The 25,163-nt window shown below is 39.1% G+C and overlaps 1 protein-coding gene across 10 annotated transcripts in view; it reads left to right on the forward strand.

The window, feature by feature from the left end:
* The window catches only part of PPP6R3 (protein phosphatase 6 regulatory subunit 3), a 71,489-nt gene that overhangs the window by 16,024 nt on the left and 30,302 nt on the right, over nt 1-25,163 (forward strand). For 6 of the 10 annotated variants that reach the window (XM_075712730.1, XM_075712736.1, XM_075712738.1 and 3 more), the window contains exons 1-11: nt 9,953-9,990; nt 12,792-13,024; nt 14,499-14,685; nt 15,580-15,717; nt 16,219-16,284; nt 16,782-16,894; nt 17,597-17,710; nt 18,387-18,516; nt 20,414-20,566; nt 24,353-24,502; nt 25,027-25,091. In XM_075712730.1, the coding sequence (XP_075568845.1) occupies nt 9,979-9,990; nt 12,792-13,024; nt 14,499-14,685; nt 15,580-15,717; nt 16,219-16,284; nt 16,782-16,894; nt 17,597-17,710; nt 18,387-18,516; nt 20,414-20,566; nt 24,353-24,502; nt 25,027-25,091 (1,361 nt within the window). In that variant the 5' untranslated portion in view covers nt 9,953-9,978. Of the gene's footprint in view, nt 1-399; nt 467-1,257; nt 1,430-1,833; nt 1,914-9,952; nt 9,991-12,791; nt 13,025-14,498; nt 14,686-15,579; nt 15,718-16,218; nt 16,285-16,781; nt 16,895-17,596; nt 17,711-18,386; nt 18,517-20,413; nt 20,567-24,352; nt 24,503-25,026; nt 25,092-25,163 lie in introns of those variants that run through there. The other 4 variants (XM_075712733.1, XM_075712731.1, XM_075712732.1 and 1 more) reach the window with 3 other exon arrangements.

A 25,163-nucleotide genomic window follows, 5' to 3' on the forward strand; every position in this document is an offset into this window, starting at 1 on the left:
ACACGGTTTCTTATCTTTAACATAGAAGGTGTAAAGTTAAATCATCTCTTTGGCAGAATACTTGAAATGCTTTGGAGGTGCATGGTTTGTTTGGGGTTTTTTTTATCTGAAGATTTATTTGTGACAAACTCTGATAGCAGAGCTTTTCAGTCAAATAATAGGTAGTCACTGACATGAATTAATGAACATGCTACTGTATTTGCTACCCTTCTTAGTTGCTGGTACTTCTGCTCTTTTTTTCATGAAAAATATTGCCATGTTCCCAAAAGAACCAAAAGTCTTGTCTTGCTTGAAGCCTGTGTTAAAAAGCAAAATCAAAAAGCCCTCTGTAACAGGTGGAAAGAGAAGGTGAATTTTTGTATTAGAAGTTCATCTTACAACTGACAGAAGCAGCTACATCAGAAGGACGCATGAATCCATAGGATGCTTTTTCTTGCCTATTTGCTGTTGAGCAAAGCACAGGCAGGTAAGTGTCACTCTGAAGCCAGTTATGGATATCTAATTAAGCTCTTCAATATTACTTTGCTTTACATTAAAAGAATTACACTATCAAAAGCAGAGGTTGTCTTCATGATGAAATTTAGGTGACCAAATGCTGTCTTAAAACAGCTGGTTACTTTGTAAGTCTGTATGTGGACTGTATTGGTTTTTTTCTAAGTTAAACTGATTTCAAATTAAAACTGGCTGAATTGTTTATACAGACTTATGCCAAAATAACTGGCATTCTTAATGCTTGTACATTTATTTCTGTGCAGGTTTGTGGATAAATCATATGTTAATATAACAAGAGAATAGGTATGAGGATAGAAAAGACTGCTGCAAAAAACTCTAGTAACGGGTATTTCAGATCTTCTAGATCTGAAGATGTTACTTCATATGAAACTGCTAATACTTTATAAAAAAAGAAAGAAAGTCTGGATTCATGTTAGATTCCACGGTCAAGTGCAGATTATAAAGGCAGTTTTATTTCAGTGAGGCAATGAAGTTTCTTCTTTTGTCTTCCAAAAGTAAAGGGGGTTTAAAAATAAAGCTGGTTTAAAAATAAGTAAGTCTTTCAGGTGACAAGCTGCTTTTGAATTTATTCTCAGGATATGCTGCACTGAACTGACACTTTTCTTCCTAGCAAGTTGTTTCCTTCTTCAGTTCATGTGTCTTACTCCCTGCAAAGCAATGCTTAGTATTCATGCAGTTGTTGAGCTATTGAATAGAACTTGTTAACAGTATTAAATTATTAAAATGTTGTTTTTGTCATTGTAGGAGGAAATCTGCTTCATCTAATTCAATCCTAATTCAGTCCTGCTAATCTGCTAATACTGTAGATTGAAAGATTCTTTTGCTGTTGCCAGGATACCCTGTAATGGGCAAGGAGCCTGAGAGAATACAAATAGTTCTGGTTTTCTAACTTTTAAAAAACTTTTGTGTTTAACAGGTAAGAAACTATTAAACTTCACCTACAGCAGTAGCTTTAGCTTCTGCATCTATAAAGACTTAAAATTTAAGTGGTTCCTGAATGCTTTTTCATGTTCCTGATGTCCACTAAAGGCGATTTACTCGATTTCTGCAGGTTCACATTTACCACCTTCTAAGCTGCTCTTCCTTCTGCAGTTCAGACTTGGTGGCCATTCCTTCCCTTTCCTTGCAGCTTTTTTCTGACTACTCTCTAGCTGGCTGTTTCTAACTTTGTCTTTTAACTCACCCTGCTGTTGCACTGTCATCTTTCTCTGCCCCGCTTTGGTCTTACAGTGAGAATCAAGGGTCATCTAGACACACTGTTGTGGTTGTTCTATTTGTTTTACAGGAAACATGTTTTAAAGTGTTTTGTTTTTGTGCCAGGAGGGGTGTGTCTGCTGCCCAGCCCCCAATTCCTTGGAAGAATTGCAAAGCAAATGTGTTCATGAACTGACATATATTAGGTATGAATGATGTTTAGTACTATAGGTTATTATATTGAAGTATGGTAATACTGTCTTCTGCAATTTAGTTTTTGGTACTAAACGGCATGCTTCAGTGTAAAATTGTCTTCTGGGTAGCTATGCATTGTTTAGCTTTTGGTAATATTACAGAACTACCTGCTTTTCTCAATACATAGATACCTTCATTTCCATTTTGAAGATAATTGGCAGAATTCAAAATACAAAAAATCTATCTGAATTCTGTGACCAGTGAATATTTTAAATGTGTAAATGTTTGGCTATTGAAGTGGAGTTATGAGAAAATGATTCATCTTTTCTACTTGGGGAGGGGAGATCAGTGTCTAATTTGTAGTTATTGCAGGCAATTAAGATCTGTATTTATTAACACTTATTAACCCATGGTTTGAGACAGAGTGTAGGAACTGACAAGGATACACTTGTTGGTTGGTATAAAATTGCTCTTGTAACTTCATTGCAAACTGTACATTTCAGCTGATTTTTGTACTTTTGCTAGACGGTTATGACCTCTTGAATTTTGAGGGATTGGTGTATGAGTAAACATTAACTAGTTTGGACTTGTTTATGTACTTCAGCATGTCAAAAAAGATTGATTATTGGGGCATTCAGTCATAATGGCAGGGTGTATATGCACATCATAGATATATATTATCTATATATTATGTAAAAAGTACCTATAGTTCTGATCTAGATAGAAGTGCAGCTAGTGTGCATAAATAAGGGTGGCTAGTGTGATAAATAAGGGTGAAAGTGATTTCACTTCTATCTCAATTCTTAATTGTTGTGCAACCATAGCAGGCTCACTCTTCCCTTGTCTGATATGGGAGTGAAAGTCCCTACTTATTAGATAATTTGCCTCCTCATTAGGAGGAGGGGGAGGTGGTAGCTGTTTAAGAGTTTTTTATGAAAATTACTGTGTCTTCATACAGTTTTCTGATGTGTTTCTCTCCCAGTCAAGAAAGGACTACCACATAGTGTCTTTTGCTTGCATTTCACTCAAGTATGTAGTTACCCTCTGAAAGTACAGTAGTTAGCTGAGGAGCATAGGTGCTGTAAATGAGTATAATGGCTGGAAGGAATTGTATCTGTCATACAAGCTGAAATTGTACAATAGTCAATGAACATGCTGAAGTGTTTCTCTTGTATTCCAAAACATTGTTTGGTTACCCAGGAATTCTTGATGGTATTTGAAAGAAGGTGCAGTGTTTTGGTTTTTGGTATGTAGGTGAAATGTTACTTGCAAATAGTTCAAAACACTGAACTGTCTCTAGCTTATGTACAAGGAATGATCCCCCACAATTCCTGAATCATAGAATCATAGAATGCTTTGGGTTGGAAGGGACCTTTAGACACCATCTAGCCCAACCCCCCTGCAGTGAGCAGGGACAGCTTTAACTAGATCAGGTTGCTCAGAGCCCCGTCCAGCCTGACCTTGAATGTTTCTAGGGATGGGGCCTCCACTACCTCTCTGGGCAACCTGTTCCAGTGCTTCACCACCCTCATTGTAAAAAAATCTTCCTTATATCCAGTCTAAATCTATTTTTCTTTAGTTTAAAACCATTATTTGTTGTCCTGTCACAACAGGCCTTGCTAAAGAGATTGTCTGCATCTTTCCTATAGACCCTCTGTAAGTACTGAAAGGCTGCAATAAGGTCTCCCGGCAGCCTTCTCTTCTCCAGGCTGAACAACCCCAACTCTCTCAGCCTGGCCTCATAGGAGAGGTGCTTCAGCCCTCGGATCATTGTTGTGGCCCTCCTCTGGACCCGCTCCAGCAGGTCCATGTCCTTCTTGTGCTGAGGGCCCCAGAGCTGGACGCAGTACTCCAGATGAGGTCTCACCAGAGTAGTGTAGAGAGGCAGAATCACCTCCCTTGACCTGCTGGCCACGCTTCTTTTGATGCAGCCCAGGATGTGGTTGGCTTTCTGGGCTGCAAGCGCACATTGTTGGCTCATGTCCAGCTTTTCATCCACCAGTACCCCCAAGTCCTTCTCCACAGGGCTGCTCTCAATCCCTTCATCCCCCAGCTTGTATTGATATTGGGGGTTGGCCTGTCCCAGGTGCAGGACCTTGCACTTGGCCTTGTTGAACCTCATGAGGTTCACACCGGCCCACCTCTCCAGCCTGTCCAGGTCCCTTTGGATGACGTCTCGTCCTTCTGGCGTGTCAACTGCACCACTCAGCTTGGTGTCATGTGCAAACTTGCTGAGGGTGCACTCAGTCCCACTGTCTATGTCATAGATGAAGATGTTAAACAGTACTGGTCCCAATATGTACCCCTGAGGGACACCACTTGTCACCAATCTCCATCCAGACGTTGAGCCGTTGACCACGACCCTCTGGATGCAACCATCCAACCAATTCCTTATCCACCGAACAGTCCATCCATCAAATCCGTGTCTTTCCAATTTAGAGAGAAGGATGTTGTGGGTGACTGTCAAAGGCCTTACAGAAGTCCAGATAGATTACATCAGTGGCTCTTCCCTTGTGCACTGATGTAGTCACTCCTTCATAGAAGGCCACTGGGTTCATCAGGCAAGACTTGCCCTTGGTGAAGCCATGCTGGCTGTCTAAAATCACCTCCCTGTCATCCATGTGCCTTAGCTTAGCTTCTAGGAGAATCTGTTCCATGATCTTTCCAGGCACAGAGGTGAGGCTGACAGGATCAGGTTGGTGAAAGCCCCAGCCAACCTGACCTTGAACACTTCCAGGGATGAGGCATCCACAGCTTCTCTGGGCAACCTGCTCCAGTTTATCACCACCCTCATGACCAGAGGCAGTTCCCTCAGCCTGCCTTTGTGTGCCATGTGCCCTGGCCCCTCACCATCTCAAGGGTCCTGGGCTGGGCCCACACCACACTCATCAATGTCTTTCCTGGACTAGGGAGACCAGGAGGGGACAGAGAAGTCCAGATGCGGTTGCCGAAGTACCAAATAAGAGAGGAAGAAAGCATTTTTTCTGTTATTTTCTTGTTTTATTGTTTTGGGTTTTTTATAATTGTTTATTGCTCAACCTTGAAAAGAACTCCTAATGAAGCAGCTAAAAGGGACCTTAAATGCTGCAAGCCAGCACTTCTTCCTGGCAGAACTGCAGTCTCTGGCTTCTCTAAAGGAACAACTGTCTCTAACTTCTTTGCTTGACCTGTTGGTATTCTTTGTGCACTGCCATGGAATGTCTGGATTCATCTTCAGCCACCCATCGAGCAGTCTTCTCGTCCTCAGGCTGAAGAAACCCCACCTCCAGGCCCCAGGGACCTGGTGGCCCCCTGAGGGACTCCTGTTGCCCTGGTGCAGTGGCCCAGTGGAGGCCAGGTCATCTCATCCCCTCTTCTTGCAGCTCAGGGCAGAGGAGATGGCACCCCTTCAGGAGCAGTGGGGGAGGTGGAAAGAGAAGGTCTCACACCAGCTGTGGCAATCAACAAAATAATTGTTAATGCTCAGAAATGGAATGGGTGAGTGTGCAGGACAGCCAGATGCAGAGGCTGGGCTCTCAGCTAATGCTGGGCTGGGCTGATGGTAGGGTGCTGGCTGGGTGCTCCTGCAATGCTGTGTTGTTGGTGTCATGGAGGGGGAGCCCTGGCACAGTGTAGTGGTGCCAGGGGAGCCATGCTGGAGATGGATCCACTTCCATTGGTGGTTCTTCATCTTTGGGTGCATCACCTCCATGGGCTCCACACAATCAGCCACATGAGCAGCAGCCATTGCTACCATGTGGCTGATGGTGCCCCGCACCGTGCCACCGCCGCTTCCTCTTCCTCTGTGACTCCTGTCAAACACCTGTCTGCCTTCCCATGCAAAAGTGGGCAGCTACTCACCTTGCTGTTCTGAGACCACTTTGTTCTAATCATCCTTGAAATCTGAGGGCCTTGAAGCTCAGTGAATTGTGGGCCAGCTGCCAGGGTGCCTGTATTTATAGGGCCCGGAAGAAAAGGCTTGTGATATCAGGAGGCCACTGTGATGGCAATGCATGTGGCCAAATATGGCTGTTCTGGGAGTTGAGGGGGGCTGTGGCCTGAAAAATGCCCTATGTAGGAGAAGGAGGAGGATCGGGGGGACTGGGGGCCCCTTTCCCAGGGTTTGCTCCCCTGTGCCATTCTGCTGCCCCTTGGGCACAGGGACTGGCCTCCACCTCCCTTCATGTGCCTGGGCTCCAGCCCCTTCCTCATCCAGTGCCTGGGGTCCCCTGGATGAGATAGTGGCACAGTGTGTTGCAGGAGGGTCAGTGATCCTCAGTGACCTCCCACCGACCCAGCTTCCTGCAAGTAGCACAGCCCCCTGTGCCCAACAGTGGCTGAGAGGGGATGAAGAATCCAGAGATACTGCAGGTCAGAAAGGGAGGCACAGCTGGCCTGCACAAGGCCTCCCAGCACTCCACAAAAGATTTGTCGATTAGTTTTGTTTCCCTTTCAGTATCTTTTCTAGTTTGCTATGTCCTTTTGGAAATGGTAGGAGTAGGACTGTGCACAGTGTCTGAAATATGGGTGCAATATGTATTGAATTGTTGAGGTGAAGACATTTGTATTTTGTGTTTTATTTCATTGCTTTTAATTTCAATCCATCTATTGGCTCCCTTCTCCACAAAGTTTTTTTGAAACTTCACTAGGTTATAATCATAAAAATGTAATTGTTAGTGTAAGTATTAGAGTATTTATCAAAAATTAATTTCTACTAAGGCTCACATTCATGGCCTGAACAGGCTGTTCTGATGTTGAAGAGACTGCTACATCTTACTTTGTGTTCACACGAGATTTTTGTTCTATGTCAAATTGATCTTACATTTTGTTTAAGAAATGTAGAAACTGTATCATGAAAACTCTCCTGTATTACTGCTTTTATTTGTGGTTGCTGGCTGTAATGTGATGTAGTTAAATCTAGGGACTTGGAACAGTAACTTACATCTTTCTGGCTAATAACACAATGAATCTCACTGCTTTAATTGAAAATAAATTTATTTTCAAATAGATTATTGGGTAAGTATGGACTCTAATGTATTATTTGAAGTATTTAGAAATAAAACTAAGGAATAGTTAAGAGCAGAGTTCTTACACTACTTAAAAGACATACTGTTTTAATGGGATAGGAGGTAAAGAATGCCATATTTTCCACTGAACTGTCAGTGCGGAAGAAGCAATGTAAGTGTGTTGCTGTATGACAGATTCTTTCTTGTATTCATCAAGTGGAAAAAGTGGGGAATTCAGTTACAGCATAACTGTGTATTGCTATAAATTACCATTACTTTACAGAAGAGAACTGTTTTGGTCCAGATCTTCAAGCTAGAATGCAGGTGTCTTATTTTTTTTGTATTTTGTTCAAATTGCCCTTGATTCCCAACTAAATGCGTAAGTGCTTAATTTTCCCATTTAATAGGTCTTGGTTTTATTTAATGCTTTGAGGAGTTATGCCCCAGCCTGCAAAGGACAGGCAGTTGTAGACAGCAGGTTTATAATGGGTGATGCTCTGGCTGCCTGAAATAGGCAGTTTAAAAAGCAGCCACTGGAGTGTCGTCTTGGTCAGTTTGGGTGACTGGTAATTCTGTTTAGCTCTAAAATTTTTTCAGACATGAACTTGTGCTTAGCTTTGTTTTTGAACAGATGGTCCATTTCCAGTGTCAAAATAAGCACTTTATAAATGCTAGTATGGTGTCTAATTACTGTCCATCATTTGGAGAAAGGAGAAAAAACAAAACTGGAAACTAATTAAATATACCTAGGGACTAACTGGTTGAGATTATGTGAAGCTGGCAGAAGGGCATGCTTAGCATTATAAAGAAATCACTTAATGCATTTAAAGGTCTTAAAAATGTTGGTAAATTCTCTTCTAATGATAAAAGTATAAGAATTTGTCTTCATCATTACTTTGTCCTTCCCCAAACCTACCTACCTATGTGGTTCTTAGAAGGTAATGGATTGTTTGCATTGGAAATGTTTTTATCACTAAGAAATGTAGGACCTTCTTGAAAGCCTGTGGTGGCACCAAGGACTCCTTTGGTGCTTGCATCCAACAACTAAGTTGTCTTTTGCTAGTTCCTACACAGGAGTTGTAAAAACCTGTTTTGCTGATGTAGGCTACATAATTTAGGATGCATTTCAATCATGGAAAAGTTTGGTGCAAAAGTAACTGATTTTTTTTTATCTGTGCACTTGAGTCCTATAGTAAGAAAATATGATGGTACACCAAGAAAATTGACTTACATTCTGAGTTTAGGTTTTTTATAATGCAATCCTTGTTATAACTGTGTAGCATTTCTTGGACTTCCATATATTATAGAATCTTCAGCTTCCACTGATACACTTTTTTTTTTTTTAAAAGAGTTTCTCTTGCTTGAAAATGAAACTGGGTTTTGCTGTAAAATCTGCAAAGTTCTGACCACAAGGTCTGTGTATATGCTTTTAACATCCAGTTGTCATGTAAAACAGCCTTCAGCAGGCTAACTGAGGTCCTTTCTGCACTGGTCTAGATCCCCATATCTGCTTGTAGCTATTAATACTCAACTGTTAGGTAGAATTATGAGGTGCCAAGGTGGAAATAACTCCTTGCAAAGTATGTTTCTCATGTTTGTTTTACCTAAGTATGATGCTTAAAAGTTTTAACTTAAATGAGCAGCTTACTTTAATAGCTTTCTTATTTACTGAAGGGACTTCTGGATGCTTTAAAGTAACAAGTCTGTTTTGTAAAAGGATTCAATATAGAAGATGTCCAAAATTCAAGTGTATGCTTGTCTGACTGGAATTTATGTCTTCATCCTGTAGCTTGAAAACAGGAATGTCTGTATTCGGGAAAGGTGTTTGACAGCTATGTCGACTCCAAACTACAGAGAAACTTACTGATACAATTGTTACCAACTTTTTTTGATGGAGATCCCAGTTAAGCATTTGGCCTCTAGAAAGGACAACGTGCTAGTTACTGTTAAACAAAATACCTGCAGTGTGGTTGTCTTCAGCTGTAGCAGTCAGAAGACTTCCAATTGTTTTTTCTGACCTGAAAGGATTGTTTCTAAGCTTTATTTCTTCCCTTTAGCAAACAATTCAAGTGAGAATTTCAGTTACGTGTATCTCAGAGTAGTTGACAGGCTTTCCTCACTTTGAACTGCTTTCTATCCTTTCAGATTTAAGTCAGGTATTTACCACATGGCATGTTACTTCAGCATTCATTCAGAGAAGAATCTGTTGACAATATTAATTAAGAAAACAAAGCAATATTTTTATGAATGCTAGTTGTTCCTTAGGATCTTGATTTGTTATAACTTGTATGTCAGCAAGTTGATGTAAACTTTCGGAAGTACTGTTTACATGAATTGGAAGTCTGTTAGTCTTGCTTGCTGGGAACTTTCGGAGGTTATGGAAAGCTAACTCAAATTACAAAATACAGTCAAATATCTGCAGCAGCTTTACCATCTTTAACAAAATTTTTCTTTCCACATCTCAGAGTTTTTAGTATTATCCTGGTTTATTTTGCTTCTTGTAGTATCTAATCTTGAGCATGTCTTGTATTTGGCAGTCTTTCGCATCTTGCATTGAATCCAAATGTTGCAATTTTTCTGCTCGTATTGGAAATAGAGTTGAACATTGGGAGTAACACAACCCAATTGACTTATGGAGTTTATTGTAAATTTGCAGATAGTGAAATTTTGGGTGGAGCACTCCTGACTTGTGGACATAAGGCCTAATTCTGACTCTGTTAATGGGACTGAAATTTGAAAAAGCATGAAGATAATTAAAAACTTCAGAATTTATAGGTTTTGGGAGGGATGATAGAACAGTAGGCTGTGGAAAGAATAACAATAACTTTTTGGTTTTAGAATTTCCATTCGGAACTGTGGTAGGCTGATTCTAGATTATCACCAGTGATAACACCTAAGAAAATTCTCTTCTCTTCAGGGTTCCTGGATTTCTTCTTTGGCACATTTTATGTTGTTTATTTTTCCTTATTTCAAAGGACCTGGGCTCCTGTTGAAAAGTGATGGAATAATCTCTGGCCGGCACGTGACATGTTGAGGGAGCACCCCCTAAAAGAGCTTGCCTGGGAGACAGTTTGTGAAATAACGCAGTAACATGTTTGCAGTAGTATGCCTCTTTTTTTTCTTGTTGCTGTTTTCCATTGTTGAATTTCTCTTGAAATAAGTAACTGAGAAATACATTGAAGCTACTGAAATGAGCTTTAATCACTGCAGAAGAATTTACATCTGGAATTAGCATTGATAGCGGTTACTTGCAAAGATGCTGCTTTCACTAAATGAGGCAAGGGGAGGGATTTGATCTACTTTCTAGAGGCTTAACAAAAAAAACCCCAAACAAAATATCCTGTGTCTTTAACAATGCACTAGTTTCACTTGCTTACAGTAAGTCTGGGTAGCCTGAATACCCACAAGCTAGTGTTTTTAATAACAACTTTGTATAATTTAAGCTGATTTGTGAGATCAGGTGTTTTGAACCCTTCTTGTAAGTTTACTAATACTTTTAGTAGAAAAGACCTTTTTTCTGTTTTTTAACCACTTAATCCTTGCATGGGATCTCAGATGATTATAAGTATCAATACTGTAATTGAAATTATCTGTACCTTTTCCTGATTGATTTTGTTTGACTCCCGTATCTTTAAACAGAAAGCTCTATAATTTAGGGGAAGTTATGCATGCTTACAACTTCTCACAGAAGGCTAAGCAAAGTAACATGGTATTAAGTGATCAGTGTGTAATGGTTAAAGCAACAATGAAAACCCTAAAAGCAATTAAAACTTCTCCATAGTGAATATACCAGGCTTTTCAATATTTAGGCCAAATACTGGAAATCTTGCTAATGAAGAGAGTCATAAGGGTTTTGTTGGATCCTTGGACTTGAGCAGTTTAGAAGACAGATAGAAGTACTAAATTTGACACTTCACTGTTCTAAGTAGCTGTAGAGTGCATGCTGAATCCATTTTAACTTGGAAATAAATGCTTAAAGCTGTCTACCTCTTAGTTTGTGTAAGAATTAGATAGTTCGATTTTAGGTTTTGTAGTTTTTTATAAGAGTGTATGACAAAAACATAATTTGATTATTGTCTTTAAGCTTCTTCCTGCATACAACCTGCAGCTTACAGTGTTCTTGCTAAAATAGTACGATTCACCTACATTCTCTGTGGTAACTACATGTCCTCACAGCTGATGATGTTGCTAATGCACAGCAGTAATTAATGTATTAAATTAATCCTTCACACTTGGAAGGCAGTAACTAAAGGAGCAAAAAAGAGTGTTTCTTTCCTTATTTAAATGAGTACTGCTGAAAACCATGCTGCTTCCAACTGTAAGGAAAGAAAACTTTCTCTTACTGTTCTCTGGTATCTGTAGTATCTCTTTCAATCCACTTAAATTCTGCATTCACATAAGACCAGCTGATACTGTGTCAGAGGTTAAATGTCATGTAAAAGCCCTGTTTTGGAGAGGGGGTAATGGAGCAAGTACTTGTATTGAGCTTATTGAGAGGTGAAAGCAGGAGTTTACTGAATCTATCATAGACTGAAATATTCTTTTCTGATAGCACAGTTCTTTCAGTAGCACCTGCTTGCAAGGTGTGTTAGAGCATGTCATGGTTTAGTCCCAGCCAGCAGCTAAGCACTACACAGCCGCTCGCTCACTCCCCCTACCCTGATGAGGGAGAGAATCGGAGGAATAAGAGTGAGAAAAACTCCTGGGTTGAGATAAGAACAGTTTAATAATTGAGATAAAGTAAAATAGTAATGATGATAATAATAATAATAATATACAAAGCAAGTGATGCGCAGTGCAATTGCTCACCACCCGCCGACTGATACCCAGACAGTTCCTGGGCAGTGATCACTGCTCCCCAGCCAACCCTCCCCAGTTTATATACTGAGCGTGATGTCATGGTATGGAATACTCCTTTGGCCAGTTTGGATCAACTATTCTGGCTGTGCCCCCTCCCAGTTTCTTGTGCCCCTGGCAGTGCATGGGAAGCTGAAAAGTCCTTGACTAGCATAAGCAGTACTTAGCAACAACTGAAACATCAGTGTGTTATCAACATTCTTCTCCTACTAAATCTAAAACACAGCACTATGCCTGCTACTAGGAAGAAAATTAACTCTATCCTAGCCAAAACCAGGACAGAGCAACAGAATTAACATGGAGGTGCCAAAGCATATTATAAGGACAGGTTAAGTTGCTCATCCTTATACATTTCTGTTACGGCCTTTTACAATGTTTCAGTGGTTGGGGCCACTGCCCTTTCATGTGTTTGCATTAGATATTTTATTATCCGTTGTTCTTCTGCCCATGTCAAGTTTGTGGAGGGAGGTACAGTGAGAGAGTAGGTCCTGTGTTGAACACTTCAATGTATGCTGCCTGCAAGTTAAAATTAGTATAATTCCTCCACCTTTAGAGGTGTTTTCTTCAATGGTAGGGGTGGTACTGTAGTGCATTTATGCAATGCCCATTTTGTCTTCTCTCAGCTCTATTAATTGCTGAGCAAGTTGTTGACTTGGTGCATAGATTAAAAACAAAGGTTGGGAAGAGCAAATTCAATAAATTGAAAAACAAAGTTACGCTTTTTTCTTTTAATGCAGATTAGCATGTTCCTTTCATGCAAGTAAAACCCTGGAGCTGCCTAACTTTACCTTTGGATGTTAGAATATTGGCTATTGCTAAAGGTACAAAAATTACTACCGAGTATTCAGTCATCTTTAATCAGGCCTGGTTTTGTAGCTTTCAATTGTCAGCACCTACTGTTGTGTCTCATTTGAGTTTTAGAAAGTTTCAATGCATGCAGGTGCCTTTGGGGTTAGAAGCTATGAAATAGTACTATGAAGTGTTACTACAAATACAGCTTAAATAGATTTGTAAACTTAATGCTTTGTGTATATTCTCCTTATCCAGACCAGCATGTTTTGGAAATTTGATCTCCATTCATCATCCCACATAGATACACTTCTAGAGAGAGAAGATGTAACACTGAAGGAATTGATGGATGAAGAAGATGTTCTGCAAGAGTGCAAGGCTCAGAATCGCAAGCTTATAGAGTTTCTGCTGAAGTCAGAATGTTTGGAAGACTTGGTTTCATTTATTATCGAAGAACCACCTCAAGACATGGATGAAAAAATTCGATACAAGTAGGAAAACTTTTGGGGGTGGGGAGACTTGGGAAGGTGGAAAGAGGGGTAACTTACTCCAGCTAATTTTGTGTGTTTTGAATCCCTGCGTGCTGATGTGTAGTACAATACTGGTATCTTTAGAGTAAGTTTATTTTCAAGGGCTTTGTAGAACTTGTAAATAAATCATTCTAATATTTGCATATTTTTCAAATGGAAGCCTCTTGTCCACAAATGTTTCCAAAGCAAATTGCTGTCCAAAGGAGGCTTACATAAAAGAAAAAAAAAAAAAAAATAGAACTCACATAAAGAATCTTGTAGTTGTGATTGTTAAGAAAATAGTTGAATGGAATACTTTATTTGGGTAGTATAGTTAACTGCTTAGCTTTGTTTTATCAATGATTGGTAAGATGTTTTGAAGATGCTTATTAGAAGGTCTGTAGTGCTCCTTGGAAGAATGTACTTAGCGTCTAATTGCTGGTGTTTTTCTTTGCAGAGCTAGAACTGTAAGAACTGGGTACGGCCATGACTTCAGCTAGTTTGCTGAGAAGGTTCAAACTCAAAAGTCAACCTAGCAATCTGTATAAAAGCACTTCCACCATTTTTGGCCTACTTTAGAGTTGTCTAGGCAGAAAGCTGCTTTTTTCTTAAAACAGTATGTAAAAAGATAATGTGAAATAAGCTACACTCTTAGTTGCAGCACTTCACCATTTCTGGTAAAGCAAGCCTCCTGTAAGTGTTTCTAGTAGAGTTTGAAATTGAAGCATCTTACACTTAGTAACCTTAAGCTGCTGATGCTGTCAAAATTACCTTTATCATGAGTGGGCAATAGTGCTGTGAAATGCAGGAAATTACTGGTCTGGATGGCCTCTTAGTTTAATTACTCAGTGTTCTGAACTGTACTTCTGACTCTGTGTCATGAAACAGTACTAGCTAGTTTTGCAGGCTTTGTCAGACTTTGACTAGTTTACTGAGTTTCTACATAATTTATGTATCTGTGGAGAGGTGGATATAGATATAAAAAAAATCCTGAAGCTATTCCTTTTGGCCTTTTTAATATAATCCCTGTTAGATTAGAAAGGGGCGAACACACTGCTCCCTCCCCAGTATCAGTCTAGTACTATCAGTCTGCTTAACTTCTTGGTAACTAACTTTTTTCCCTTCAGAAAAAGAAGTGGCTTCTGAAATGAGAGATCAGTACTTGAACAGATGGATTTAACAACAGATCTTAAAAGCTTGCCCTTTCCTTTCCTCACTTCCAGTGGTGTCCTGTTGCTACTGAAGAACAGAGTAGTCCATTTTTTAAATGAGAGAACAGAGCTTGTAGGCTTGAATGTGCAGTTATGTTTCCTTGCAGTAGTTTGCCGCTTTAAATAGGGCAGACTGACCCTGCTTGAAAACTTGGTCAGAAGCCTTACCAGGTTCTGAATTCAGAGCTGGAAGGATGACAACTTTGAAGTATGAGTGATAATTTTTTTTTTTTCCTTTTCCCCAGATACCCAAACATATCATGTGAGCTGCTTACATCAGATGTCTCACAGATCAATGATAGGCTGGGAGAAGAAGAATCCTTACTTATGAAACTGTACAGCTTCCTCTTAAATGAATCTCCTCTAAACCCTTTATTGGCCAGTTTCTTCAGCAAGGTGCTAAGTATTCTTATAAGCAGAAAACCAGAACAGGTAAATATTTACAATCTCTCCAATTTAACAAGTGCTCTAATAAAGTTGTGGTACTCAGCAGTGCTGCTTTAAGACTACGCATTTGAGGGATAGCAGCGGAGTCAAAAAACAGCATTCAGCTTCCATATTAGCTGAAGGCACTAACTTCTTTATGGCATGCACAGGATTAAAAAATATATCTGGATGAGTAAGATGTATTTGATTCAGATTTGCCTGAGTTATTTGTGCAATCAGTGTGTGAGTGCTTACCTTTTGGCTTAGCTTAGCTCAGTATTTTTATATGGTGATATTTCCATCAATTGCTGTTAGAGGTGAAGGTAAATGAATTGAGTCAGTGGGAATGGGTCCAGTTTGCTGTGAAGAATTGTTATAGAACAAGGTGAGAGACATTTGGAGTCCTTGTTCAGAAATGTTGTTGTACTCTTTGTTCATGTGGCCCAATACTGCAAACAGCTGCAATGACTGGCTCTCGTACCTGAGCAAATTGTTTGTGACTGTTAAGTATCTTTCTAGCAAGCTCTATATTTGTTTGTATTATGTTAAGGTTTTGCTGTGTTGAGCTTTGCTCACTAGCCAGGGATGAGAGTAATTCATACCAAAAAGGAAAGCTGACTGTGCATTGGATTATAAGTAGTTTATTGTCATCAAGTTGGGCTTGAGAGGAGACCCGGGACACATTGCACATAGTATGGATCTGTCCTGTGCCACTTTTGCTACTCTATACATGTGTATTATTTTATCTTACCTTGTACTGCAAGCTTTAAGTGGCAAAAATGTTTAAATTCCATTTATTTTCTTCTTTTGGTAGGAGAGAGAAACTAAAACTGGTTGGTGTAATTTACCATGTAAAATACAGATAAGCAAATGTAAGCTTGTTTTTTTTCTAATTTCTAGATTGTAGATTTTTTAAAGAGGAAACGTGATTTTGTAGACCTCATTATTAAGCACATAGGGACCTCTGCTATCATGGACTTGTTGCTCAGGCTACTGACTTGCATAGAACCTGCACAGCCCCGGCAAGAAGTGTTAAATGTAAGTAAAATGTCTCAAAGGATTTCTGTCTGATGTGTGAACTGTAAGATGGCTTATCTTCTGCTGGTTTTACTAAGTTTATTTCTTAAATGTGCTGAAATTACTTGTGTGGGGTTTTTTTGCTTGGAGCTGCCAATACTTTTCCAGTGCAGGCAACTTAGAACCTGAGTGGCTGGACTCTTCCCCTGGTCTTTAATACCTAACTTACAACTGCCAGATGCAGGTTTTTAAAAATGTTTTGGACCTTACTGAACACTTTTTTTGGCATCAGAAAGTTTATTTAAAAATTATACCTAAGGCTTTCTTTTTTTTACAGTTGCTCGGAAACACTAATTTTACTTTTTCCCTTTTTCCGGAAGTGTTGTTAGTGCCTGTTCAGGAATATCAACAGTATGACTCACAGCAATTGGCAAACAACTTCTTTTAATTTCATAAATTTCAATTCATTTAATTCATTCACTTGGATAACATTCTTACTAACACCCGCGAACACTTTTACAGTGGCTAAATGAGGAGAGAATTATCCAGCGGCTTGTGGAAATTGTACATCCGTCTCAAGATGAAGATGTAAGTATTGATCTGACATTCTTCTGGGTCTATCTTTTCAGCAAGTTGCTGTATGACATAGTGGTTGAACTTTTAGTTTTACTGTTTTCTGCTTTTTTCAATAAGCTGATTTCAGTATATAACTGTGGTCATTTGAGGGAGGGTGTGTGGTTTCCCAGTTTCTCTCTCCCCACCCTGCTGTTCCCTCCCCCCCCCACGTTTCTCTCTCTCACCCCCCTTATCAGATCTAGATCAAAGCCTTGTGCATACTCAATGTTGTTCGAACATTCAGCTCTAATGTTTTGCCACCATAATACTGCAAATAAATTTTTGCCTCATGCCTCAAGGGGTTTTTTTTGTCTTTTTGAGATTTAGTTATGGCATAAAGCTATTGCTTGAATGCTTTTTGGGTAGGAGAGACTCTTGTCCAAGTTGAAACTGTCACCTTTTTTAATTGAAGAATTACAGTCCAGCATTCTACTACTATTAGATTGAAAAGCTATGTTTTTCTGTTACAGAGGCATTCAAATGCATCACAGTCACTCTGTGAAATTATTCGTCTAAGCAGAGACCAGATGTTACAAGTACAGAACAGTTCAGAACCAGATCCACTGCTTGCAAGTCTAGAGAAGTAAGTTGGTTTGTTGAATTTTTGATCTTGTTTTCAGTTCATAAAAAAACGTAGTTTTTAATTTTTTGACTTTGAAAACCTTTAGAAATGGCAAGCTCGACTTTTCAGGTGAATTTTCTTGGCTACCCGTCATATGTCTGTGTAATTTAAAATAACTCAGCCAGTAAGCAGAGCCCACCTGGAAGACTTCCTTGGCAGGGGGAGAGGGGTGTTGACTCATTAAAATACTTCCTGTGCTGCCAAAGTTAGTGGGATCAGACATGTGGAAGTCAGCTTGATACTGTGCAGAGTACACATGAGAGACTTTGGCTTTCATCTGTTACTTGTTTTAGGTCAATCTAAGTGTGTGTTTCTGCTAGAGAAGATTCTCCTGTATTCCCTTCTTCCTTTTGCTGGTTATAGGTTTAGGTTTGTGTGGCTGTTATGGCAAGCTGAATCAGGCTTTTGATCTAACTGAAAACTCCCTTTTTGTGGTGTTGGTTGTCAGATCAAAAAACTAGATCAATGGAAGGAATAGGAAAATATGATTGGGGCAGTGAGGATGGGAGTGATTGTCCTAGTGGTACCTGCTAGCTCGAAATAGCTACTAGTTTTCTTTGTATTATCCTCTTATTAATTTTACATGGGCAGCTGGTAGCTACTTCTGTTAACAGCTGTATCCTGAAGTAATGTTATATCTGATGCCAATGCTTTTCTTTTCAGGCAAGAAATCATAGAGCAGCTGCTATCTAATATTTTTCATAAAGAAAAAAATGAATCTGCAATAGTCAGTGCAATCCAAATACTATTGACCTTACTTGAGACAAGACGACAGACGTAAGTGTTCTTATTTCGCTTAAATTATGCCTGCATAATTTAACTGAACTACTGTTCAGCAACAGCAAGTGTCTTCCATGTACTTGCAACTGAACCATTTTTGTGGCCTGTCGTAGCTGAAGAAGTAAAAGAACAAACCAAGTGATTGGGGTTGGCATTACCACACTTTCACAAAATGACTGGTCTTTCTGCAGTTTTTTCTAGAAGCTAGTTTAAGTGCCACTTGACAGATCAGACTAATTACACTTCATCAATTTGTTTCTGGATACAAGGAATAGAGTAAATACGTACAGTGCAGCGAGTAGGTATTGACTTTTTAAAAAGTTACTTGGAATTTTGTTACAACTTCACTTTGAGAAACCACTGAACAGATCTCTGGTACATTCAGCTTGTTTGTGTTGTTCAGGATAGATGAGTGAAGCTCTTTATCTGCCTCAAAAGAGGAAATAGAAGAGCTGTAACGTTTAATCTCAAAACCATGTTAGAGATTTCAAGCACAATAAACAAAAATACTACGGCTAGTGTTTGCAAAAATCGTGTTCAACTTTGTAACCTTATGTTTTTACTTCCCCCTTCACATGCCTTCAGAACCATGACACTCTCAAAATCATACCTTAAAGGTGTTTTATGACTACTTTTGATACTAATCATCAGATTTTGCTTATGTATGTTTTAGATTTGAAGGCCATATAGAGATCTGTCCTCCAGGCATGAGCAATTCAACATATTCAGTCAACAAAAGTGTTTTAGAAGCCATAAAAGCACGACTTTCATCCTTCCATGAACTCCTACTTGAGCCTCCAAAAGTAAGTGAAACCTTGTGTTACCAAATTAGTTGAAACAAGACTGTCACTGTGTGACTGTATTTTAGGCAGGTTATAATAACAAACAAAACCCAGTTTGACAAGTTTTGGGCAAGTGCCCAGGCTTCTTCCCAGCCTGTTGTGAGCTTTGCTGTTCATTATTGTTGTTCCTGAGCCAATGTGTTGTGCTAATTGATAAGCTTTTCCAGCTTAAACTTTATTTAATTGGTAGAATAGCCTTGAAGCAATTACTTGTTTCTGAAAGCAATGAAGAGATTTGCTGTATATTCTCCAGGTGGGTCCTGTTTTCTGCTTGGAAAGCCTATCTGGATAGGAAACACAGACTATTGATGCTTCAGTTGTTTGGAACTTTGGCATGGCCCACATGAGGCCTGCACAATTCCTCTAGACTTGCCCAGGACCTACGTAGACCAGCTCCGTGGCATGCAGCCTGCACTCTAGAAATGTTAAATTCTTTGGGCTTTTTGACTGATTTAAGCAACTTATCTATGTCGTGGTGTTGCAAAAGATAAATACAAGATGTATAAATAGGATGTTTACCTATGATCCATTTATGTTTTTCCACTCAAATTGTCACTGGCAGAATTTCAGCTAGAGCACTGCACCCTGAACTGGGTGCCACAGTCCGTAAGAGAGAAGGCCCTGTGGGCCAAAGTGAAAATAAAGACCAGAGGTGTATTGAAATACCACATTGGGGTTGGGGGTGTCAAGGTAGTGTTAAAGCTTATTTTAGCCTGGAGAAGGCGAGACCTCAAGATTTCCAAATGCAGAAGAGGTAGTAAAATGCAAAGTAACAGTCTTATCTTCATTACAACAGCATGGCAAGATACAGGTCTATGTTACAGTAAAAGTACAATCACATAAGATACTTGAGTATTTTCTGATGGACATACTTAGCATTTGAATAAGTCATCTGGTGAAGTTATTGAATCGGTTGCTCATTTTGAGCACTAGTTAAATGAGCATCCTTAGATTTTTGCTTTATGTAAGGAATGGACTAAAGGAACTAGCAGGATATCAGTCATCTTTTCTGATGCAAGGATGGTGCTGGTCAGGCAAAAATGATATCCAGTGTTACAGAAGGCAGTAGTGGTCTCCTTGTCAAAATGTGTTTGTGCCTTAAGATTGGAAGACATTTTCATTATTAATTCCCCTGCTCATTGCATACTTGCTACTAGATTTTTAGGTCTTATGGTAGCTAATACCAGATTTTTCTTATTGGCACTTAGTTATGTGACAACAGTTCTGGTTTGTTAACCAGCTAAAATGTCAATGTAAGAACCATGAAGCTTATAATTGTAATACAAGGACCCATTAGTGCATGGAAAGAGATTCTTGCTGTGTTGGAAGTAACTCATTCAAAGACTACAGATGGAGCTTGTTTCATGTATGACATTAGAATAAGACACCAGAGAAGCTTACTGCTTAATTAAATTGTTTTTAAGTATATGAAGTTAGGGTTGTTGAGGCATTGTAGTATGTTTAGAGACTGTCCACCTAGCTGTTGTGTGTATATTGTAGCAACGCAGGCTATAACTGTACATGGATTAACTAGTGAGAAGCATTTCCTAGGAAGTATCTCCCAATTCCTTTCAAGGTTGGGTAGAATGCATCTACTTTGAGATCCTGTCTGTAGTTAACAATCAATTTTTACGATGTCATTTGTCTCATGTGGCTGGTTTTAGTGCTTCCTGTCTATGGAATTAAAATAAGCTATAGTCTTCAGAACTAAAAATTGCTTTTTTGCAGGGTGTAGGTAAGACTGTTGCTCAGGGACTGATTGTGTATATTTTTAAGCACTACTCTCATTGTGCATAGTAATGATGAGCTGTTTTTTTTAAAGATACTTTAATGGGATTTATGTATGTACATTTTTCAGAAAAGTGTCATGAAGACAACCTGGGGTGTATTGGATCCACCTGTGGGAAACACGCGTTTAAATGTGATTAGATTAATATCTAGCCTTTTACAGACGAATACAAGCAGTGTGAATCAGGAGCTTATAGAGCTTAACACCATAGGAGTAATACTGGTAAGAACTTTATTTTTATGGATTGCTATTAAGATCTTGTTTGGGTTTTGGTGGGGTTTTTTTCTGTTACTGCAGGTAATTTGTAATATATTCTCCAGCCTAACTTTTCAGCCTATTTGTGTCGTGGCTTCTATTGCACTGTTTAAGAACTATTAACATTGGATTTTACTCTTAAATTCATCTGTCTGAAGTCAGCATTTTCCTCTGGTCATTTGAATCATTTTTATTCTCTACACCTTTGTAAATACATGAAGTGGTTTTTCTTAACAAACTTATTTTTTTGTCTGTATGTTCTCAAGTTTTTAGCCGTGTTCAAGGCTTCCCTGCTGTTTTCATTCTTTCCCTAAGTTGTTCCCTCAAAACCCCTTTTCTTCTCTTAATAATATGTGGCACACCAAATGCTATCTCAGCACTGTCCTGTAAAAGGGCCAGTTATTCTTGGTAGCTCATACGTCTTCAAACCTCTGAAAGCCAGATGTTGCACAACAAACTTTCAGTCAGTTAACTCGCTGCTTTTTGCTAATGTAGAATGTATACTTTGAGTACTTCCTACCTCTTACTTCAGCTATAGCAGGACGTACTCTTTGCATTTAGGTTGACCAAAAAATTCAAATGTTGGTATCAGTTAAAAAATAACTAGCAAAACATGCCAGAACTTACACTACAGTTTCAGAATACAATATGTAAACTTCTGCTTCTAAGCAAGCAGTTGCACACCTAGTGTAAATACTTTCTCTTCCCCAAATTGGTTTAGTCTAAAATCACTTCTTCCTTCAACTAATTAATACAGCTATGGTTGTAATGTCTTCATCTCAATTTCTGTGCACAACTTGGGTTTGCAGACAGGTGCTAACTTGTATACAAATAGCTAACTTCAGTGTAACTGGAGTTTTTCCTAGATGCATTCATTGTCTAAGGGAATGTATGTGCTATGAACACTTTACATGTTCTTCTAAGTAGATTATTTTGTAAACTATATTCAGTGAGCTTTGAACACGCTTTTCTGTTGCAGGTTTTACATAAGGAAACAAAAGCAATTATGGCCATATAAACTTCTCAGTGCTTCATGCTGTTTGCTGAAATAGCACATGCTTTACTGTGCAGACTTGACTGTTAGGAAAAGTAATTGTCTAGTTCCAGTAGCATATCTTTATGGGAGGCTGTCATTAGTTTAGGAGGACTGAAGGAAAATTGGAGATCTTTAACTGTGTTTTGAATGAGACTTACATTGTTTAATACTGTTCCAATCACTGCACATATTTCCATAACTAATTTAATTTCACCAGGGACAGCAATCATTGAGTTTTGCAGTAAGGAGTAGTCTAAACTAACTGGACACAAAGTTTGAAAAAAATCTTTCCTATGTTCAAGAGGAAAAACGTGGAGAACCAGGAACATGACTAAATGAACACTGTTTATTGTATCTTGTCACGAATTCCGGTTTGTGAATCCTGCTGATTATGTCGATTCACTATGAATGAGTGACTTTACACAGCTTGATTTAGTAAAAGTTAGAGTTTACTTATAGTGAATTGCAGAATTTGATTATAGTATTTTTAATAGCACTCAATCATCAATGATTAATAAAGTGATTAGACAAAATTGATCAAACAGTGACTTAGTTACAGATTCGAAGATGGCAAGGTTCACTCTATTACTACACAGAAGCACATAAAAGAGAATTAAATCACAACAAGTTAAGATGATTCATAAAAGCATTGCGTATATATGGAATAAAGGTAAAGGGGGGGGGGGGTGAAAGGGGACCCTCCTGTTGAGTCACAAGGTTCAGACTAGACCCCCTTGCTTTCTAAACTCCTTCTCAGAGAGGAGCCTAGGTGCAGCTGGGCCCACTCCTAGTCTCAGACTTGGTCAACGGTTTAGGAGAGTAATGCTATAAGAATAGTACAGCAATATAAAACTCCTTTTAAAATTAAATCATACATCTACAAACTACTTAAATTGATTCATGCATGCACACTTACAACTATAAATGCATATATGAAAATAGTATACCTGTTAAAAATTCCCCTCGAGTTTAGTGAAATACTCACATCTAATGCCTTGGCATTTCTCAACGGGCGAGAGTAGAGTCTCAAGGAGTGAAGAATATCAGCAGCCCAGGCTCCATTGTCGATCTCCGGCAATGGAGTCCTGGTTGCAGCAGACTTTCGGAGTCTGCTAGTTTTCGCTGACTCTGAGAGACATTTCGATCAGAGGGAGATGCTGGTGCGGCCCATGGCGGTCCAGGAGAGCTGAAAGGGCCTCACATAGGACTGCCGTTTATAGGATTGTGAAATGATTGACTTCAATCACCAGTAAATTTCCATCCGAGCCACAATTCGGGTCGGCTTGTTGTTAGAATTCCAGCAGCGATGATACCACCCTGTTTCAAGGCTGTCCGGGGTAGCTGTTTGTTCTCGTTCCCCTTGTTAGCCATAATGTGAATGTTGATAAGAACAGAGCCGCTCTCTGCTCCAGCCATGTAGGAGTTTCTGGTGCAATTAAGGAGCGCTTAACTGACCAACTCTCTACGCAAAAGCTGCGGCCTGCGAATTCCTGAGATTGTAAAGCAGACGAAGTAAAGGGGAAAAACAGAACAGGAAAAAAAAACAGGGGCAGGGGGGAAGTTGTACCACCACAATCCACCCCGTGACTAAAGTCAATCCATCTCACCCACAGAGTGGCGGTGTGGTCGCCTCTTGCCTCTGTGCCTATAAACAGATCAATGCCATGTTCCAGTTATGATTTTTGAGGAAATTTTTGGTTGGTCTATTAAATTATTAAATTTGATTAAACAGTTTCATATATGCGAGGAGGTGTTTGTAACAATGTTAGTTGTCTATCTATTTTCCACACTTTAACATATAAGACTACATTCAATAGCAAACGTAATACGGTAAAAATAAGTAAAATTATAGTAGGGTGTAATTCTTGATTCAGAATCCCTGTTGCTGTTGGTGACCATCTGAATAGGGTATCCCACCAGTGATGTTCCCCATCTTTTCTGACCTGTTCTAGAATGCAATGTATCCTCTCTGTGTCATGATGGATAGTAATCAGAGTCTTTTGTCCATGAATTTGAATTCTTTTCAGCAGTTGATCCAGGTTGTTGTGCTGCAACAGTTTTCTCACCAATGTGAGATTCATTCTGCTGTTTCACAAAGGAGTTCGTTACACCATGTGCAACATATCTCAACCTCAGTATTTGTCCATGTCTTCTGTAAGGCTTTTAATAATCTTAAACTGCATCTAGATTATCTGAGGCAGCCTTCTGTAATAGAGAATAAAACCAGTAGATGACAGGTTCAAAACAGGTAGATATGATTTTGTAAGGAATCTCACCAAAGTGAGGAGCACATTATAAACGGTATTGTAGATGCTAGAAGGTCAAGTGAACTCAAAAAAGAGAAATCTGTCAAGGACTTAGAAGGTCATAAGTAACACTTCTGACTCTGGGCTGCAGCTAGGAGAAAGAATGTAAGTGGGGAGTGTCATTCCTCCCTCTCTTTGTTCTCTGAAAGTGCATTATTGGTTACCCCTGGGATAAATCCAGTTACAGTTGAGTTTTTGTTCTGATCCGGTATGATAGTCCTTGTGTTCAGGTAATAGCAAGTACAAGAATTTATTTGTAGGTCATAAATTTTCTCTTGCGCAGTAAAACTTACTGTAAAACTTAAAGAATTTGTTCCATAGTAATTCAAATGACTTGTTGGGGTGAGAGTATTGGTTATATTTAATGAAAAGACCTTGGTTTGTGTAAACCTTGTGGAATTTGTTTTTCAGGACATGTTCTTTAAGTATACATGGAATAACTTTTTGCATACCCAAGTAGAAATCTGTATTGCATTGATTCTTGCAAGTCCTCTTGAAAGCACAGAAAATGTCACAATTACAGATCAGGATTCCACTGAGGACAGTCTCTTACTGAAACATGTAAGTCATGGGTTTTTTGGGAATCTCTTGAATTTTCCTGTCTCCAGGCTATTTTAGCAGTTACTCGTATGTAAAATATACCCCGATTTTACTTTATGTGTAGAATGAACAGGAATATTTTCCTGGTTTTCCTTGAAATGTCAGTTCAGGGTGTTAAACCTGAAAGTGCCATAGAGTAGATTTTTGCTGCCCCAAAGTGAGCATGTGTGCAGAGCTGCAAGTATTTATTTTCCTTGAAGGAGAAGTTCTTCTTATTTTTAAGAATTAAAACTGCTATTTCAATAGCTTTATGCTACTACCACTCAGCAGCTATAAAGAGAAGTAGAATTACTGTAGGTTTAGCTTTTAGGTTTCTGGTTGGGATCTGACTGCTGCTTCTGAACTTTAAACCCTTTAATGAAAGTATTTATCCTGAACCTGAAGTTAGTTGTCTTGTAAGAGTTTAGTATTTGTTAAAATAAACTGTAAAATGCATAATAGTGTTCCACTTTACTGCTAGTAAGCATATTTTGCTTTTTTGATAGCTCTTCCTTAAGTGCCAATTAATAGAACGAATACTTGAAGCATGGGAGATGAATGAGAAGAAACAGTGAGTAACTAGTTTTCTCATTCCCTGCAATTGTCTACATGAGACTTGAATTGTGAAATGAATGTATGACCA

Source organism: Pelecanus crispus, chromosome 6 (genome assembly GCF_030463565.1).
Source record: "Pelecanus crispus isolate bPelCri1 chromosome 6, bPelCri1.pri, whole genome shotgun sequence".
NCBI lineage: Eukaryota > Metazoa > Chordata > Aves > Pelecaniformes > Pelecanidae > Pelecanus > Pelecanus crispus.